Here is a 21,153-nt window from a genome sequence, read left to right as displayed (position 1 = left end):
CCACTTGGTGGTCAACCTCTTCAAGTTTTCCAACACTACCCCTCCGTGTTCACTAAATTGTGTCTCTGCTGGACCTCAAACTCAGTTTAAAACATTGGTGCTGGTCTACAGGACAACAAAAGGAACCATTCCTTCCTACCTTCATGCCAGGTGAAAACCTACGGCCCTCTGTCATTTCCTGCCTGTCACACTGAGGTGCTCAACTCATAAAAAACTCATCTCTGTTCTGGTCCCACACTGGAATTTGAGTTGCTAAAGTTGCACTTCTAATTGTTGATCATGTTTAGCTTTTGTACCTTTTGAATTTGAAAGCAATCATCTTTGGACAAAAGCGTCAGCCAAATGACATCACAGGTGTAACTCACCTGTCACAGGTGTGTCCAGTGCTGTGGTCCCGGCAGTTGGTGCAGCGTCCGGTGTCGGGGTCGCAGTCGTCGGTGCGTCCGTTGCAGGAGCAACGTCGGCAGGTGGGGAAGCCCCAGTGACCCGGCAGACAGCGGTCACACTGCCGACCGAACGCTCCCAGAACACAGACACACTGACCAGTCAGCTGATTGCAGAACGAACTCTGTGAACCCTGAGGGTCACACGCACATGCTGCAAAAAACAAAAATGATTATTGATGATTATAATCAGAATGTTTTGATTATAAAGAAATGATTATCCATATTGGATAACCCAGACCACCCTCTGCTGCAGGGACAGAGGAGCACTTTCTCCAACAGACTGATGCAGCTCGGCTGTCACAGGACAGATACGGGAGAACATTCCTGCCCTCTGCAATAAGACTTTACAATAAATCACCTCTGGACAGATCATCCTCCACATAACTACTCACCGCTACACTGCTGTTTGCTGGGGTTGATGTTTGCACTGCTGTTTTTCACAGAGTTAGTTCATTTAACAATATTCTATTTCATTGTACACACTGTGCATTTTTGTTGTTTTATCTTCTATATTCTGATTTTGAATTTGTCCTACTCTGTTATTTTATTGTATATATTGTGCATTTTTTAATACTTAATAGTTTTGGTTACTCTGCTTACTTGGTGTGTCTTGCTGCTGTAACATATAAATTTCCCCCTGGGGATGAATAAAGTACAAATCTATCTATAAGTCATGTGATCGGGACTCTGACCTCTGCAGCCGTTGGGTCCGAACTGGAACGTACTGGGAGCACATCGGTCACAGTTCCTGCCGACCACGTTGGGGCGACACTGACACTGACCCCCGCTGGGATCACACACGGTGCTGAGGGAGCCCTGAGGATCACAATGGCATTCTGGGAAATGGGGTCCAACAGGAGAGCCATGTTAGACAACCGACAAGCTTCAACAATACAAGAAAACAATGCATACTCTACAGATCCTGCTTGAAGAACGTGAAGAAGAAACTAGTCGAGTCTTGTTCAGGAAGTCGAGGATCAACTTGACTGAAACATTAGAGATCAACAACGACAACAGGAAAGAAAGAATAAGTAATTCAGCTGGAGTGTAAATTCACAGAGAATTCTAGTGGCTGCATGTTGGACTAGTTAAGCTGCAGAGTAGAAGACCTCAGAAGTGGATGTCACAGTAGCCTAGTCCAGATCAGATGAATGCATGAATGAGAATTTCTACATCTGACTGTTTGAAATGGGCGAACTCTGGCGAAGAAAGCTGCTTGAGTCATGCGTTTGATGTGTGCTACAAGAGTCAAAGGTGACGCGCAGGTTTCCAACTGTAGAATTTGGAGTAATAATACTGCTGTCAAAGCGAGAGTGACTAAGTCTACGAGCGTCGTCTGTCAGCAGCAAGGTTATAATAACGATTTAAATCTTCATTTTACTTTAAGCTAGTTGTCAGAGTGCGTTAGCTGGTTTTAGTTTCATGTTTTCCAGAGGTGAATTTAGGCCAGTACGGTCCAGCACTCTGTACCACGAAAAGATTCAGTACGTGGACCGAGTAAACACATGTACATCAACCCGTCACGATCGCATTTCATACAAGAAAACACATCTGCTAACATTAAGTCAACATACAGGTAGTAACCTCCGACAAGAAGGTCCTATTTCCTGTTTGTTTGTACCAGCATTGGGCTACAGTATGCTTCATTTTCATTAACAACCCTCTCAGGTACTACAGATAGTGTCCAAGTCTACAGAGAGAATATTGGACTTCCATTCATTAGATGACGCCAACACTAAGACTCTGGATGAATCATGCTGTTCTAGAACTGCTGGATGTGGAGATGAGTCATAACGATAATGTTGTTGATGTTCTGATCAGAGTGAGATTATTAAGGTGGACTCATCAGATTTAAGTTTGGATTCATCAATAAAGATCAGGACACGTTCTTACCGGTACACACCTTTGCGCATGTTTTTTCTATAAATATAAACATGACACTTTAATCATAAACTTGTTTTTAAATTCTCTTATTTGTTTGTCACCATATTTTATTGTAAATTTTCACATTTTATATTATATTTTATTGAAGTCATACCTTTGCACTGTTTAACGGTTTTGCACCATATCACTGAGGCAACTTCCTCGTAAGTGTAACATACTCAATAAACAGTGTGACTCTGAAGCTGGACCCGTACCTTTCGCTCCCTGGTGCAACATGGCTGAGATGCTGAAGATGAAGTTCCTGCAGATGTCGGTCATCTGAGACTTGATCACGCTCTGGCTGTTCTCCAGACAACGGTAACGCTGAAAGGTTTCCCAACCGCTGTTCCCACTGGAGTCTCCTCCTTCTGAGGCCGAGAAGATCTCCAGGTTCTTACAGTGAGGCATCAACACGATCTGAGGATGAAGAAAGCCATGAGACTGACTGAAAGCTCCGGTTTCTTCATGTCCAGGTTTGATCCCCAGTCTCAGCTCGGTGCTTCATGTTGAGGAGTGACGAGGTCAGAGTTCATTTACATATTAATCTGACTGAAGAACTTCTACTGAAGATGCGGTTCTGAATGTCATTAGATATATATTTATAAAGAGTATTAAACTGAAGATATTGTGTTATATAGTTGATTGATAGTTGATTGCACTATCACCTTAATTCCATGGACACTGTTGTATAGGGAGATAGATAGATAAGTGCTGGGCAAGTTAACACATTCATTAATTAACGCCGACAATTATATTATCGCGCGTTAACGCAGTTTTTCCTTTCTCTTTATTAAGCGGACATTTTTAACACAAGAACCAGGCAGCGAGCGGTGAACAGCTGTTTGTAGTCTTCTCTTCCTGCTGCTGCCCCCCCCCCCCCCCGGGTGACACGCCCGGTCTGGAAACCCCCTTCACTCAGTCACCGTCGGTCCCTCCTGTCGCTCTCACACACACACACACACACACACACACACACACACACACACACACACACTTCCTCACCGAGTCAATGAGCGTATACGGAGACTGGACGTCACTGACGGCCGAGTACAGAGGCAGACTGAGGCGGACTGTGTAGTTCAGACCAGACTCGAAACAAACTGGTCTGGGAAGAGCCACATACCTGAGGGGACAGACAGGAAACGGTAAAACCATCAATTCATGACTGAAGAAGAAGAAGAGCTGCATGTAGACATCAAACATAAAGCTCAGGTTGGTCTTCTTCTTCTTCCTTTAAAACATTTTTTGTTCGTGAAATTGTCTTTTCACTCAAAGAGGAAATGAATTTTACATTTGAACATGTTCTTCGTGGCATGCTTGTGGAATAAAAACAATCAAAGACAGTCTCCTCTCCAACAACTTGAACAAGTTGAATCTGTTTCTAGTTCCCTACAGGTTTGTCTTTAGAAGTTCTGAGCAACGTTTTACCAACTGACCAGCAGCAACTAGTGAGACTAAAAGAACTGACATGTTTAATACGAGTGATCTCCATCTCTGTCCAACCATCTGCAATCACTGCCTTATTGGGAGTATGTACTGTGTGTACACACACACACACACACACACACACACACACACACACACACACAATGAGCAGAAACTTCAGAATATGTACGATACATTTATTAAAAATGTTACCGTGAGCCGGGATGAAGTGAGATCATTTGGTGGTTGTCATCTGGCACCGTGTTGACACAGCGACTGTCTGCTCTGATTGGTCCAGGTCTCATCACTGTCATCAGAACCTCCTCCCATTGGTCAGGCAGCTTCAGGGCCAACAAGCACATCTCAGGTTTAAACTTGGTCTTTTTTTCATTGCTTCTTCAACTTTTCAAATTCATATTCAATTTCTTTCTGTTCATTTTCTTCTCCTTATTATCACTATAATTACCATTATGACAGTTTATTATCACTACCACCACTATAATTAGGACCATTATGACCCCTTTTTTCTGTCCGGTGTGCTTTGCTTTATTGCAAATACACAATATAAAGTGTTTTCTGTGTGTCGACTTCTGGACTTGATCTGATCGGGGGGGATTGATCCAGGTTCTAGTCCACAGTATGGACCATCTATTGCATCCTTGTATGGTAGCTCCTCCCATCAGTGTATGAATGGGTGTGAATGGGTGAATGATGACATGTAGTGTTACAGCGCTTTGAGTGATCAGAAGACGAGAAAAGAGATACAAGTACAGTCCATTTAATATTTAATGTGTGTGGCGATTATATCCTTCAGAGAGTGATGTCAGCATCCAATCAGCATGCTTTAGGTTCTACTGGTGGGCGGGGCTACACCTTACTGACAGTCTCCTACCTGAGGCTCGTAGCGGATCAAGATGTCGTACTCCATGGAGTGGGGGATGTTGTCCACAGAGAACTCCAGGAAGGCCCCCTCTGGAACATTGACGAGGCCGATACCGGTCCAGGTGGGACTGCGATCCAGAGGGTGGGGTCTTGGGACCACTGTGACCCCCTACAGAGATAAGATGAAGACATGAAAACAGATGAAACATTTGACAAGCTCACAGCCTTTTTTTTTTTATAAAGAAAACTAAGAAATACATTTAACCAGGAAGAGAAAGAAAAAAGAAAAAAAAATTAATTATATATATATATATATATATATATATATATATATACACATATATACATATATACATATATACATACATATACATATATATATACATATACATATACATATATATATATATGTGTTAGCTAGCCAGCCGCTAAATGAGAAAAATTAAACATGTACAAGTTAAATTGAAGGGGTACGCAGATACCACTTAGCTTTAGGTTTCATTGAACATGGACGTGGTGTGGCAGCCATTTTACATGGTTCGCCATGGTTTCGACTGTACTTTGTCAAAACTGTCCCAAACTTGACATGCTTGTTGACTGTCATGGCTTTAGGACTTCTGCATGCCAATATTAACTCATAGCCATAGCGCCACCTACTGGCAACCACGGATGTAAGCAGGACTCTATAATGACAGCGGCCCAAACACTGAACTTATTGAAAGGGTTCGTGGGCACAGCATGAGAAAAAGACTTCTCTGATCTAAAGGTGTGCAAACTAAGATGTTTGGAGAGCAAACGTTAGATAACAGTCATTCTCAAACCATGTCAGTGGCATCAGTACAAATGATCTGTCCAGAGCTTCTTCATGGCAATCAGGTTAAACGTCACAATGAATGCTTCACACTACAGTCTAAAGTTACAGAAGAACTTCAAATGAAAACAGTGTTAAATTAAAGTGTTCAAGTAACAGCAAATGGCACGACTGTTCTGTTAACGTTCATGTAAGTCCAAATCCAATCAGCAGGGAGTTGAACCCATCCCAGTAAACTGACAGTCTGTGATGTTACAAACACTGAAGCACATTCACACACATTCATTTTATTAATGATCTTTAAAGGCTTACATTGATGATTGAATCGGAGGTACGCTCAAAACATTTGAGGCTTAAGACCTGGCAACATGATCTTGCTACGCTGCTGGTCTACGCAGGAAATATCTCACTCGTGCACGCAGAGTGTGACGGTCACAGAAATGCACGGCCAGAGTCCTGCTCGGACCCTCGACGTGCGTGAAGTTGCGAGTGCCCGACCAATGCTGCTCGCAGCTTTAATTGTTTTTAAATTTCCTTTTCTTTTGCCTTATGTTTTGATGCTTTTAATGGTTTTATGTGAAGCACTTTGAATTGCCTTGTTGTTGAAATGTGCTATACAAACAAAACACAAATAAATTTCTTGCCTTAGAGAAGAGTTAGGTTACGGCTTAGAGAAGGTTTCGATTAAGGTTTAGGTTAAGGTTTAGGTTAAGGGTTAGGTTAAGGTTTAGGTTAAGGGTTAGGTTAAGGGTTAGGTTAAGGGTTAGGTTAAGGGTTAGGTTAAAAGACTACTCACAGGTCCAAAATTGGCATCCTCTGCCTCGTAGGTGTAGTGATCCAGAGCGATGAAGTAGAATCCAGACTCCACCTGATCGCAGCGTCGACCGAACATGTGATCTCTGCAGACACACTGACCGCTCACCTGATCACACCTGCAGGATGACAAACGAAGAAGAAAAGAGAGAATGGAAACAGTAAACGACAGGAAGGAAACTGAAGAAAGTAAGGACGGGATGACGGCCAGGAAGAACTCCAGAACTGTTACAGAACCATCGAAAAACCCAGATTTAAACTGCATCTGATCAGCTCCACTAAGTGGACCTCGAAAACTGTTCATCACTTCATGAATGTGACCAGTCACCTACAGGCAATTTACCCAGGACCCTCTGGCGACCAGTGTGCAGCTCATCCTCAGACATGTTAACAGTATTGGTATCGGTGAACTTTTTGGGAAAAGCCCTGAACACAAACATGGTGGCTGTCGACCCATAAAGACAAATGCAGGTTCTGTTAGTTTAAACATGCACAAAACCAGAAATCCACAAGAAGCACGAGATCGAAGAAATCACTGGAAATTGACTTGTTTTGAAGGAAAAACTTGAGCCAAGGTACAAACGCATATTTCAAGCACCACTGAATGCAACAAGGACAAATATGCATAACCCTTAGTGTATTATTTGGTGGTATTAATAATTAAATGACCTGGTCACTGCGAACAGCCTCATGTAACTAATATTTAACTATATTCTGTTGTATCAGGAAACAAAATTCTGTAAAGCAAGTCATTCTATGAATGTAATGGGTTCTATGTTCTGTTCATAGAGCATATATACTCACCGGCCACTTTATTAGGCACACCTGTTCAATTGCTTGTTAACACAAATAGCTCATCAGCCAATCACATGGCAGCAGCTCAATGCATTTAGGCCTCTAGACGTGTTGAAGAGGACCTGCTGAGGTTCAAAGCGAGCATCAGGATGAGGAAGAAAGGAGACTTAAGTGACTTTGAACGTGGTATGGTTGTTGGTGCCAGACGGGCTGGTCTGAGTATTTCAAACTGCTGATCTACTGGGATTTTCACCCACAACCATCTCTGGGGTTTACAGAGAAGATATCCAGTGAGCAGCAGTTGTGTGGACGAAGACGCCTTGTTGATGTCAGAGGTCAGAGGAGAATGGGCAGAGTGGTTGGAGATGATAGAAAGGCAACAGTAACTCAAATAACCACTCGTTACTACCGAGGTATGCAGAACACATCTCTGAACGCACAACACGTGGAACCTTGAAGCAGCCGGGCTGCAGCAGCAGAGACCACACCGGGTGCCACTCCTCAGCTAACAACAAGAAACTGAGGCTACAATTCACACAGGCTCACAAAAATTGGACAATAGAAGATTGGAAAAACGTTGCTGGTCTGATGAGTCTCCATTTCAGCTGCGACATTCAGATGGTAGGGTCAGAATTTGGCGTAAACAACATGAAAGCATGGATCCATCCTGCCTTGTACCAACAGTTCAGGCTGCTGATGCTGGTGTAATGGTGGGAGATATATTTTCTTGGCACACTTTGGGCCCCTCAGGACCAACTGAGCATGGCTTAAACGTCACGGCCTACCTGAGTACTGTTGCTGACCGTGTCCATCCCTTTATGAGCACAGTGGACCATCTTCTGATGCTACCTCCAGCAGGATAGTGCACCATGTCACAAAGCTCAGATCATCTCAAACTGCTTTCTTGAACATGACGATGAGTTCACTGTACTCCAACGGCCTCCACAGTCACCACATCTCAATCCAACAGAGCAGCTTTGGGATGTGGTGGAACGGGAGATTGGCTTCACGGATGTGCAGCCGACAAATCTGCAGCAACTGCGTGATGCCATCATGTCAATATGGAGCAAATTCTGTGAGGAATGTTTCCAGCACCTTGTTGAATCTCTGCTACGAAGAATTAAAGCAGTTCTGAAGGCAAAAGGGGTCCAAGCCGGTACTAGCAAGGTGTACCTAATAAAGTGGACTAAACTTACTGGTTGTTGACGGCTCCTCCGAGGTCACAGTCACATGGTCTGCAGCCGTCCATATCGTCACTGAGACCCCAGTGATCAGACTGAGAACACACACACACACACACACACACAGTCTTTTTTGGAGTGTAGCACAAACTTATCATCAATCAAAGATGGAGGTAGTCTGCAGCAGACTGTAATTTGGAGATCTGGTTGGTTTGTGTTACCAGTCAAATAAATAGTAAAGACAGTATCATCAGCATAATGATGCACATTGAAATATTCATACAGGAAAGAAATATCAGTCACGCGGTCAGACTGGACCAGGATCAGGACTGTGGTCTCACGGTTTTAGAACAGTAAATGTGTGTTCTCACCACACACTGGTCACAGTCTCGTCCTGTCACCAGACGTTTACAGAAACAACTTCCTGTTTCACTGTCACAGGGATTTCCACCAGGAAGAGTTCCCAGGGGACTGCAGGTACACGCTGGAACACAGTAAGAGTACACATGACGAGAAAAACTATAGTACCAATGCTACAAGACTGTAACCATACTATCCTCTCCTGTGAGTCTGGAACTCTGTTATACTTCCTGTCATCCAGGAACCCAAACCCGTGTGTGAGTGCAGGTGTGTATATTAGTGTGTAGGTGTCGTGTGTATTATGTTGAAGAAAATCCTCATAACTTGCCATCTCCATCAATCCCAGAGAAGCAACTGTGAGAGGTGGATAATAGAACCATGCCAGGAAAGTTAAGTAAGATATGAGAACATGTTTAGATCAGCAGAACATTGTGATCCCGTACAAAAATCATTTAACCAGCCAGAAATGTCAGCCTGACACCGACAATGACATAATGAAAAGTCTAGATGCGTTTTGCTTCTGGTTCAGTCGAAGGGATTTGATTGGTGGACTGTGACGTAAAGTACAGTCCACCAAAGGTATAAAGTCAGACGTACGCGCTCTGGCAATTAGGATTCGTTGTGAAATGTTCTTGTGCGCACAAGAATAAAACGACCCCCGCTGGTTGCAACTCCAAGAACTGCGTCTCTTCTCTGCATTTCTGCCACAACATATTGGTGACGTTTCTGCCACAAAAATGTCTGTGCAGGTGTTGTGTGCAGGTGTTGTGTGCCGGTGTCGTACCCGTGCAGCCTTCAGGCTCGTCACTCATCCTGTAGTGAGCCTGTTTGCAGCGCTCACAGCGTTCTCCTTCCACGTTGACTTTACAGCGACACTGACCAGCAATCAAACCGGCTCGAACGTCCGTCATCCCGTCACATATTCCGCCGTTCAGTGAACCCAGAGCATCGCAGTTACAGGCTACGGAAACACACGCAGGACAAAATGCATTGTGAGGAGGAAGAAACAGGCTTAAACAAAGACTTCCTATTTTATAAAGTCACGATGCAGATTATTTAAATTTACAAAACTGTTAATATCAGATCTGTTTAAATTAATTAGTGGCGGTTAATTCAGTCCTGCCTTCAAGTCTGCAGGAGGAGGGAATGCAATCAATCAACCTTCATTGTCCCTGCGGAGCAACAGTCAGGTGACATCATCTCAATTAATAATAATGGTGGAATAAAAGGCCTTTGATCGTATATTACATTACATTACAGTCATTGAGCAGACGCTTTTATCCAAAGCACCTTACAATTCAGATTCTATCACATTTCTACACCGTAGGCACAACTACGGGAGACATTTTTGGGGTCAAGTGTCTTTCTCAAGGACACATCGACATGCGACTAGCAGAGCCGGAGGCGGGGATCGAACTGCCGATCCTCTGATTGAAGGACGGCCCTGCTATCCACTCAGTAATCGCATTGGAATGAAGACCAACACAAATGCTGTGTTTCAATATGTTGAAGTGCTGCTGAAGAATCTGGGTTAGTCTGTTCAGTCTTTTTAAACGTTAAAAAACATTTGATACCGTCAATCATGACATTCTGCCGACATCCAAATGAACCAAAGGAAGTTTCTCTTTCCCATTTTTCTCTCTAGAAGCTAATACAACGGTTTACATTGCTGTCAATATTCTGTCTTAAAGTCTGGACTCACATTGACAGATGTTGGGGTCTCTGACGTCCCTCTCTGGATGTTGGTAGTAAAACGGTTTACACCGCTCACACTTGTGTCCGTCTGTGTTGTGCTGACAGTCGTCGCAGAGTCCTCCGCTGATGTTTCCTGAAGCCACGAACACGGCCATGTCAAAGTGACATGCGGAGGAGTGCTGGTTACAGTTGCACTCTACAGACACCACAGAAGAAGAAAAGATGAGATATCAGTCAGCGTTAGCTGTAGACAGACGTCAAGTTAAACAGATCTCTAATCCGATAGTTGCAGCTGTTGTTTCAGCAACCTGAACAGACAGTTCAGAAACACAAACAGGACCTCATGTACAAGTTTAGTACTGCTGTCCAACCTTTTGACAGAGTACCAGTTCACCAGACACCAGTAGAGACTGGGTTTGTACGAGAGCACAAATCATTCCACGAGAAACTCCAGTAACTCCATGATGAGTGAAAATCTGTGAAGCTAATTCTTTGCATTGAGGTTTCGTTTACCGCCTCACCATGAAATGTAATCCGGTCAAATCTAGTGTTGGTGATGAACTTGAATACAGCCAGTAGTTTGAAGGAGATGTTTTCACACAAATATAAAATGGATATTAGAGATGAATTATGAGCTGTTTAACTTCCTAGCACGAGCTCTAAGCAGCTTATAATATAAAATTAAAACTACTCACACCAAGAATGTTTTTAATCAAAGTAAATGTTTAAATAAAAACACCATCATATATTTCCTCATCATCACAATAGATGACTATAACAAGGTAAATGGATACCATTCAGTATTTTGATGGTTAACACTGATACTTCAGGCCAGTTGTGAAAAAAGAGAGCCGACAGCCAGAATGAAATATGCTACTTAAATGCCAATAATATTATGGCATGCAATTTAAGCAATAAAAATGCTGATCTTTCTAAAAAGGAAACTAATCAGTTGCTCCAGCTTATTTTCTCCTTTGCATATTTACTATTGCTCCTCTTTTTTATCTGAGTATTCAACAAAATCAATGGCATAATCACAAGAATACTCCATTACAAAAATGATCAAAAGCTGCAGCCTCAGCTTGTACTGGTTGTTTTCCAGTAGAGACCAGAAACAGAGATCAGTAGAAACCTGTATAGACCAGTAGAGACTCACTTTTGCAGGCATTGGTGTTGCGTCCCTCGGCTGGTCTCCACGGGAGGTCGTGGTAGAAATTCTGACACCTTTCACAGTTCAGACCTTTAGTGTTGTGGTTACACATACAGTGACCATGAACCTGTAGACACACACAGTCACATCTGATCAGAGCTCACCCTACCCCCTATAGGACTCACCCTCCAGAAATCACCCTACCCCCTATAGGACTCACCCTCCAGAGATCACCCTAACCCGTATAGGAATCACCCTCCAGAAATCACCCTACCCCGTATAGGACTCACCCTCCAGAGATCACCCTAACCCGTATAGGAATCACCCTCCAGAAATCACCCTACCCCCTATAGGACTCACCCTCCAGAGCTCACCCTACCCCGTATAGGACTCACCCTCCAGAGATCACCCTAACCCCTATAGGACTCACCCTCCAGAGATCACCTTACCCCCTATAGGACTCACCCTCCAGAGCTCACCCTAACCCGTATAGGACTCACCCTCCAGAGATCACCCTACCCCCTATAGGACTCACCCTCCAGAGATCACCTTACCCCCTATAGGACTCACCCTCCAGAGATCACCCTAACCCGTATAGGACTCACCCTCCAGAGATCACCCTACCCCGTATAGGACTCACCCTCCAGAGATCACCCTAACCCGTATAGGACTCACCCTCCAGAGATCACCCTACCCCGTATAGGACTCACCCTCCAGAGCTCACCCTACCCCCTATAGGACTCACCCTCCAGAGATCACCCTAACCCGTATAGGACTCACCCTCCAGAGATCACCCTACCCCGTATAGGACTCACCCTCCAGAGCTCACCCTAACCCGTATAGGAATCACCCTTCAGAGATCACCCTACCCCGTATAGGACTCACCCTTCAGAGATCACCCTACCCTGTATAGGAATCACCCTCCAGAAATCACCCTACCCCCTATAGGACTCACCCTTCAGAGATCACCCTACCCCGTATAGGACTCACCCTTCAGAGATCACCCTACCCTGTATAGGAATCACCCTCCAGAGCTCACCCTAACCCGTATAGGAATCACCCTTCAGAGATCACCCTACCCCGTATAGGACTCACCCTTCAGAGATCACCCTACCCTGTATAGGAATCACCCTCCAGAGCTCACCCTAACCCGTATAGGAATCACCCTTCAGAGATCACCCTACCCCGTATAGGACTCACCCTTCAGAGATCACCCTACCCTGTATAGGAATCACCCTCCAGAAATCACCCTACCCCCTATAGGACTCACCCTTCAGAGATCACCCTACCCCGTATAGGACTCACCCTCCAGAGATCACCCTACCCTGTATAGGAATCACCCTCCAGAAATCACCCTACCCCCTATAGGACTCACCCTTCAGAGATCACCCTACCCTGTATAGGACTCACCCTTCAGAGATCACCCTACCCTGTATAGGAATCACCCTCCAGAGCTCACCCTACCCCCTATAGGACTCACCCTCCAGAGCTCACCCTACCCCCGTATAGGACTCACCCTCCAGAGCTCACCCTACCCCCTAAGTTCTGAGGTCTTTGCACTGGCTTCCTGTCCAACAAAGAATTGACTTTAAAATCCTGCTGTTGGTTTACAAAGCACTGAATGGTTTAGGGCCAAAATACATCTCTGATCTGCTGCTACCTTACGAACCATCCCGACCCCTCAGGTCGTCTGGGACCGGTCTACTTCCTGTTCCCAGAGTCAGAACTAAACATGGAGAAGCAGCTTTCAGTTTTTCTGCTCCACATATCTGGAACAAAGTCCCAGAAAGCTGCAGGTCTGCTGAGACCCTCAGCTCATTTAAATCAAGATTGAAGACTTTCTGTTTGCTGCTGCCTTTAATTGAACCACGTTCAATTAATATATTCATCAATTTCCTGCATTTTACTACTGCATTTTATTTCTTGCAGTTTTTTAATTGTTTTTAAATCTCCTTTTCTTTTGCCTTGTGTTTTGATGCTTTTAATAGTTTTATGTGAAGCACTTTGAATTACCTTGTTGTTGAAATGTGCTATACAAATAAACTTGCCTTGCCCTATAGGACTCACCCTTCAGAGCTCACTCTACCCCCTATATGACTCACCCTCCAGAGCTCACCCTACAGGACTCACCCTCCACAGCTCACCCTACCCAGTCTAGGACTCACCCTGCCCACTTCAAGACTCACCATGCCCTCACTGGTCTGTCCGGCTCCTTGGATCGGGGCACACTCTGAGGCGTGTCCGTAGCAGAAGCAGTTTCCTCGGACCACCATATCGAAGATGGCGAAATAATACTTCTCTTTGATCTCCATACGAGAGTCCAGCAAGTTATCGCCGAGCGTGTGCAGTCTGGTGAACTTCACCCGCAGGTTGGTGATCTTCAACATGTCTGAACAAAATATCAATAACAGGTCAGTGATAGAGACTACCTCATCAATAATCCCAACAGATCCTATAATAGTTATTTTCTGGTGTAAAGGGACATACTCTGGATTCTGGGGCTGTAGGGATCATCGATCCTGAAGGCCGGGTCCAAAACTCTGAAAATCACCTGGAATCACCGAAGAGTAAAAAAGATGACATCACAGTGACGTCACATCAAGTGTATTATATCATTTCCTTTCCTCTGTAATACTGTGGTTACCAGACCAGCTCTTAGAGAGTACACCCTCAGAGTACTGCAGTACCTCTCCTTCAGTGGACGGCTCGATGTCGGAGTAACGCGAGTCACAGATGACATCATCGACCTTCTGCATTGGTCCCTGGGAAACAGATGGGAAGGAGCTCTCACAGTCGTAGGCGAAGTAACGATAAAGCTGCCATGTCTTCCCAAAGTCAGCTGAGCGCTCGATCACAATGGCGGCAGGTCGAAACGTCTGAGGACAAAGAATGTCGATGTTAGAAAACATACTTGAACTAAATGCCATGTTACGGTTCTGCTGATCCACATGAGAATCAACAGTGAGTGATTCACTGTCCAGCCTGCAGTCGGCTGCAGCAGTAACCTAGCCTGACTAGCCAGTTGGTTTGTTACGCAGAAGCATCTGAGAAGCAGTCATTGGAAGGGGTCAGGCACTTTCTAAAGAATACGCAGCAGGTGATTGGATGAACCACCTGCCAAGCAAACGCCTACTGAAGCGAGTCAGGAGAAGAGCCAAAGCATCTTTTACATGAATGAAGAAATACTCTACAGTTGTCATACAACTGAAGCTATTCTAGCATCTATGCTAATCTCATCCAGAGTCAGTGGCCTCACTGTGTTTTCTCCCATACAGCTAAGCCACATCCGGAACTGTCAGTAGCTCCTTGCTGGATGATGATTGGTCCATGCTCTGGCTTACCAAACACAAACACATTGCAAAAAGTCTGACAAGATGGATTTTGTGTGATCCCGTAATTCTGGTGTGATCTCTTGACATAGCAGAACTTGAGCTACCGTGCAAGGTAAGCAGTAACCAGCTTACTGTCAGACCCGTTACTAAACCAAATCTGGTGTGTTTAATGTGTGTCAGTGATGTGAGATGCTGAGTTTAGAGTTCAGGAAAACCGCATCCTTTAACGTCTTCAGTAGCTTTGGAGACATAAGGTGTAGAGTTTAAACAACTTTACGGATAAAAGTATGAACATTGAGCAGTAAACTGATCTTTGATTACCCAGAATCCCCTGCTGTGTGTATCTGTATAGAGCTTACCTTGAACGTCATAATGAGATGTGTGAAGTGAAACTCGGCCTCCAGATTCAGCTGTATAGTGACGTTCTCCAGACCTGCAGACAGCACAACAACATACCGTTACACAAATAGATAATCAATAATCTATCCAAGTATACCGACACAGCAGAACATTAGTACACTGATCAATAACACGCTCTACGTCAATATACACGGGAGACATAAACAGACCAATCCAGGTGCAGCCATCTGATTTCCTTGAGCAGGCCCAATGTGACCATAATAAGCAGAGTAATAGAATAGTATTGATCAAGCTGATCTACAAATCTAAGCACATCCTCCCTATCAATACATAACTTATACGCGTTACCTGAGACTGAGCGTAAAATGGAAGTCAAAGATGTTTGGACCAGCGGAGCGACACAGGTCAACGTTAGCCTGGAGGTTCTTCAACTTTCTGGACTAAAAAGAGGCGATTTGTTTTTGACCCGATGTTTAATAAAGTTTACATCCTCTGATCTGTAATCAGTAAATCAGATGGAGGTCGACCCCGTTACATGACTGTGACCTCTGACCGTTCTCAGACTGCCACCAGGTTTTCAGTCTGTTGGGAGCAAACGTGGTGACGACGTTCTCGACGCGATGACCGCTGGTCGGACTGCTCAACTTGTCGTACGGCGTCGAAGAGTCACACAAGAAACACTTCTTCTGCTCCTGGTTCATGAAAGACAAGCAGACAGATACATATTATCACTGAGGGCCATGTTCAGTATTTGTTTATCTTCAATGGTGTCATTATTTACTTGAATTATTATTAACAGATGTATTTATTCTTTCTTATGCTCCTATGCTTTAACAACACAAGCGTATTGAAGTGAGACAAAGAGAGTGAGAGGGAGACAGGCGGGGGAGGTTAATAATGAGGTGAATTCCTCAGATTCCTCTGTGGTCTCGGTCACTGGAGATAAGAGGAAAGCTGACTACAGATTTTCTGCTTTTGGAAAATAAATTTCCTGTTTGAAACTAATTTTTTCAACATTGATTTCATCTCTAAAGAAAAACATTGTCAGACATGCAGTGCGTCACTCACTACATTTGCATGAAGCTATTATTAGGCTTCAGGCCCTGTAGGAATACAATTATTATGTTAGGTTTTACTTATGTATTTTTTTATAAAATGTAATGTTTTAGGAACGTGATAACAGACACAGAGGCTGATCTCAGTGCTGCAGACAGAAAGCTGCTTTAGCTGCCGTGTTTCATGAGCACAGCAGTGTAACTGAATCAATGTTATCATGAGTTCAGTCTGAACTGTGATCGACTTATCAGAGATAGACAGACAGATGTATTCATCCCGCAAGGGGAAATTAGTTTGTTACAACAGATGAAACCAGTGTGCTGATGGTTTCACTGGAACAGGAAGCTCTGTGGTCGATAGACGTTTGAGTCCTTCACTCAAAAACAAACACAATTTAAATCTGATTCGATCTAAAGCAACGGCTTCATACTGAGCACGCTCAGTTTACTCGATCTTTCAGTTTGAAGCTGTCTGTGTTCTCCACAGAAACATCTGGACAAACATCTGTCTGCTGTCAGAGCTCAGAGTTTCCTTATAGGGAGGTCATTTACACAGGAAACACAGCAGACTATAACACACACACACACACACACACTTTAACTAAACACAGTGGCCGTCCAATCAGAGTTAAGAAGAGACAAAAACACGACAGGGGTTAGTCACTGTGTGTGTGTCTCTGTGTGTGTGTGTGTGTTGAAAGTCTCCAATGATCCGTTGAGGGTTCATTTAGGTCGTGAGAAAGTGTGTCTTGGTTCTGTTGGATCCGAGTGCAGATTATTTTCTAATCAGCAGATCCCTGCAGTGGCTCTCCCATTAATACTGGTGAGAAAACTATTTGACTACAGTTTTCTACTGGTGTCAAGTTTTCTTTTTTAAATGGTGCAGTTTGGTGCAACATGACCTGTATGTTGTGTTGTTTACCTGTATGTGGTGTTGTTCAGGTGTTGTTTACCTGTATGTGGTGGTGGTGTTCAGGTGTTGTTTACCTGTACGTGGTGGAGTTGTTCACCTGTATGTGGTGGTGTTGTTTACCTGTACGTTGTTAACCTGTACGTGGCGGAGTTGTTCGGGTGTTTACCTGTATGTGGCGGTGTTGTTTACCTGTATGTAATGTTGTTCAGGAGCTGTTTACCTGTATGTTGTGTTGTTCAGGTGTTGTTTACCTGTAGGTGGTGTTGTTCAGGAGCTGTTTACCTGTATGTAGTGTTGTTCAGGGTGTTGTTTACCTGTATGTTGTGTTGTTTACCTGTATGTGGTGGTGTTGTTCAGGATGTTGTTTACCTGCATGTGGTAGTGTTCAGGTGTTGTTTACCTGTATGTGGTGGTGTTGTTCAGGTGTTGTTTACCTGTATGTGGTGGTGTTGTTCAGGGTGTTGTTTACCTGTATGTTGTGTTGTTCAGGTGTTGTTTACCTGCATGTGGTGGTGTTGTTCAGGATGTTGTTTACCTGTATGTGGTGGTGTTGTTCAGGTGTTGTTTACCTGTATGTGGTGGTGTTGTTCAGGGTGTTGTTTACCTGTATGTGGTGGTGTTCAGGTGTTGTTTACCTGTATGTGGTGGTGTTGTTCAGGGTGTTGTTTACCTGTATGTGGTGGTGTTGTTCAGGGTGTTGTTTACCTGTATGTTGTGTTGTTGTTCAGGATGTTGTTTACCTGTATGTGGTGGTGTTGTTCAGGGTGTTGTTTACCTGTATGTGGTGGTGTTGTTCAGGGTGTTGTTTACCTGTATGTGGTGGTGTTCAGGTGTTGTTTACCTGCATGTGGTGGTGTTGTTCAGGATGTTGTTTACCTGTATGTTGTGTTGTTGTTTACCTGTATGTGGTGGTGTTGTTCAGGTGTTGTTTATCTGCATGTGGTGGTGTTGTTCAGGATGTTGTTTACCTGTATGTTGTGTTGTGCAGGTGTTTACCTGCATGTGGTGGTGTTGTTCAGGATGTTGTTTACCTGTATGTTGTGTTGTTGTTTACCTGTATGTGGTGGTGTTGTTGTTCAGGGTGTTGTTCACCTGTATGTTGTGTTGTTCAGGTGTTGTTTACCTGTATGTGGTGGTGTTGTTCAGGATGTTGTTTACCTGTATGTGGTGGTGTTGTTCAGGATGTTGTTTACCTGTATGTGGTGGTGTTGTTCAGGGTGTTGTTTACCTGTATGTGGTGGTGTTCAGGTGTTGTTTACCTGTATGTTGTGTTGTTGTTCAGGATGTTGTTTACCTGTATGTGGTGTTGTTCAGGGTGTTGTTTACCTGTATGTTGTGTTGTTCAGGTGTTGTTTACCTGCATGTGGTGGTGTTGTTCAGGATGTTGTTCACCTGTATGTTGTGTTGTTGTTTACCTGTATGTGGTAGTGTTGTTCAGGTGTTGTTTACCTGCATGTGGTGGTGTTGTTCAGGTGTTGTTTACCTGCATGTGGTGGTGTTGTTCAGGTGTTGTTTACCTGCATGTGGTGGTGTTGTTCAGGATGTTGTTTACCTGTATGTTGTGTTGTTGTTCAGGATGTTGTTTACCTGTATGTGGTGGTGTTGTTCAGGGTGTTGTTTACCTGTATGTTGTGTTGTTCAGGTGTTGTTTACCTGCATGTGGTGGTGTTGTTCAGGATGTTGTTTACCTGTATGTTGTGTTGTTGTTTACCTGTATGTGGTGGTGTTGTTCAGGTGTTGTTTATCTGCATGTGGTGGTGTTGTTCAGGATGTTGTTTACCTGTATGTTGTGTTGTGCAGGTGTTTACCTGCATGTGGTGGTGTTGTTCAGGATGTTGTTTACCTGTATGTTGTGTTGTTGTTTACCTGTATGTGGTGGTGTTGTTGTTCAGGGTGTTGTTCACCTGTATGTTGTGTTGTTCAGGTGTTGTTTACCTGTATGTGGTGGTGTTGTTCAGGATGTTGTTTACCTGTATGTGGTGGTGTTGTTCAGGGTGTTGTTTACCTGTATGTGGTGGTGTTGTTCAGGATGTTGTTTACCTGTATGTTGTGTTGTTCAGGTGTTGTTTACCTGTATGTGGTGGTGTTGTTCAGGATGTTGTTGACCTGTATGTGGTGGTGTTGTTTACCTGTATGTGGTGGTGTTGTTCAGGTGCCGTTTACCTGTAGGTGGTGGTGATGTTCAGGTGCTGTTTATCTGTAGGTGGTGTTGTTCAGGAGCTGTTTACCTGTATGTTATGTTGTTCAGGTGTTGTTTACCTGCAGGTGGCTGACGATGCAGAATGGTTCAGGTTGGTTCATTCCACAGGTGGAAGTGGATGACAGTTGGTGGGCTCGGCCAATCAGAAGGTCTCCTGTTGCTGGGTAACAGCTGCCCTCTGTGCACACGTCACTGAACTCCGGGAGGCTGAGATCATACTGGTCCCCCCCATCCTGAGCGTAGATAAACACCTGCAGAACTGAGAGCAGAGGCTCTTATGAATGTCTTTTTGCATAAATGCATATGGCGAGATTCATGGGCCAGAAAATGTCTTTATTTTTGAATTGATGATTTTATTAGTCAGACTAACAGAAACAATTTAAACAGATACCTCAACATTAATACAAACACACTACTGATGATAACATGAAGCTGCAGTCAGGCTCCATTATCTGAAGATTATTTTCTCCTCTGACCTGTAGAAAAGCTGCCCTTTATTAGGCGGTGATTTAATATCAGATAAGATACCGTAATACAAGATAAGATATCTTAATATAATATCCCTGAATATAATATAAGATATCTTAAAATGTGCCCCCCCCCCCCCACACACACACGTTCAAAGCTTTCCGATTGGCTGTTTAACATCAATGAAGAGACCAAATTAAAGTTTGCATATGTTTAATATAATAAGTATTGACGATGAGGAACTAATGAAGTCCAGTTTAATCACTTCTGTTCTTTAACATGGAATATTAATAATCATCAATAATGATAATAATAATGATCAATAATAATAATAATAATAATAATAATAATCATAATGATAATAAACATTCATATTCAGGGAAGACAAGTAGCCTTAGTCATGGGGGTCGTCTGTTCATTCTTCCTGTGTCGCTCAGTGACGTCATCAGTTACGTAGAGTCGCTTACGGACACTTTGTATTTGTGTTACTTTGTATTCTATGCTGATGTTTCTTTAGTAAAGATAACAGACTGATCTCTGATCAGTTACTTTGTATTCTATGCTGATGTTTCTTTAGTAAAGATAACAGACTGATCTCTGATCAGATCTCTCTGATGAAACATTTAATTTAAACTAATCTGATGACACAAACTTTGATCGATTTTTCATTTCTATTGGTTAGTTTATGACACATTTCTTCTTATAAATTAATTATAAAGTGTTAAGGCTGATTGTTTTCCGAGACTTTCTCTCAACTTTTAACGTTTATTAGTTCATCGATTCATTTTACAATTATTTGATTTCAGCATTTAAATATTTCAGTATTTAAATATTGAAGCCTTTAAACATTAAAACATTGAACTCTTTCGGGCTCGAAACTTTTAACAGTTGAACTCACCGAGCAACACCGACAGCTGAAGCGCCAACATGCTGCTGATCTCCGATCTGATCCTCAAGAGACACGAGAAGAACTGCAAGAACCTGGAAACCGGACAAAACTCCGCACCTATCGAAACCTGCGAGTCTCTCCTCCTAAACTCTTCAGACTCTTAAACTCTCCGGACTTTTGAACACTTTAAACCCGCAGGACCGTCAGACCTAAATCCTGTAGACCTTCTCAGACCATCTCAGACCTCTCAGGACTCCGCCTCCTTATATCCACCGGTAACGACACCTCAGGACCAGATATCCGGGGTGACTTTCAAAATAAAACTGAGTGAGATGTAACATGCCATGTTGAAATACAATAAGAGATACAATTGTAGTGGTATGAATATGATGTCCTCTAAATTCTGCTTGATATGAATATATTCTCTATTATGTATATATTTTATACATCATAAT

General features: G+C 43.4%; 1 protein-coding gene across 1 annotated transcript in view; it reads right to left on the bottom strand.

Annotated features, from left to right (window-relative positions):
- lamb1a (laminin, beta 1a) overlaps positions 1–20,878 on the bottom strand; it is a 31,106-nt gene extending 10,228 nt beyond the window's left edge. The window contains exons 1-19 of the mRNA XM_079279431.1: positions 20,708–20,878; positions 19,401–19,600; positions 15,727–15,865; positions 15,173–15,246; positions 14,169–14,357; positions 13,969–14,032; positions 13,668–13,870; positions 11,488–11,608; positions 10,339–10,527; positions 9,421–9,597; positions 8,648–8,760; positions 8,292–8,371; positions 6,284–6,419; positions 4,687–4,845; positions 4,008–4,135; positions 3,372–3,492; positions 2,585–2,786; positions 1,139–1,282; positions 366–597 (exon numbers count right to left, since the gene is read on the bottom strand). Of these exons, the coding sequence (XP_079135557.1) occupies positions 366–597; positions 1,139–1,282; positions 2,585–2,786; positions 3,372–3,492; positions 4,008–4,135; positions 4,687–4,845; positions 6,284–6,419; positions 8,292–8,371; positions 8,648–8,760; positions 9,421–9,597; positions 10,339–10,527; positions 11,488–11,608; positions 13,668–13,870; positions 13,969–14,032; positions 14,169–14,357; positions 15,173–15,246; positions 15,727–15,865; positions 19,401–19,600; positions 20,708–20,738 (2,702 nt within the window). The 5' untranslated portion in view covers positions 20,739–20,878. The remainder of the gene's footprint in view (positions 1–365; positions 598–1,138; positions 1,283–2,584; positions 2,787–3,371; positions 3,493–4,007; positions 4,136–4,686; positions 4,846–6,283; positions 6,420–8,291; positions 8,372–8,647; positions 8,761–9,420; positions 9,598–10,338; positions 10,528–11,487; positions 11,609–13,667; positions 13,871–13,968; positions 14,033–14,168; positions 14,358–15,172; positions 15,247–15,726; positions 15,866–19,400; positions 19,601–20,707) is intronic.
- Between the last annotated feature and the right edge of the window lie 275 nt (positions 20,879–21,153).

Source organism: Melanostigma gelatinosum (genome assembly GCF_949748355.1).
Source record: "Melanostigma gelatinosum genome assembly, chromosome: 1".
Lineage (NCBI taxonomy): Eukaryota > Metazoa > Chordata > Actinopteri > Perciformes > Zoarcidae > Melanostigma > Melanostigma gelatinosum.
Note: the sequence above shows the minus strand (reverse complement) of the source record. Positions and strands in the feature narration are given on the sequence as shown.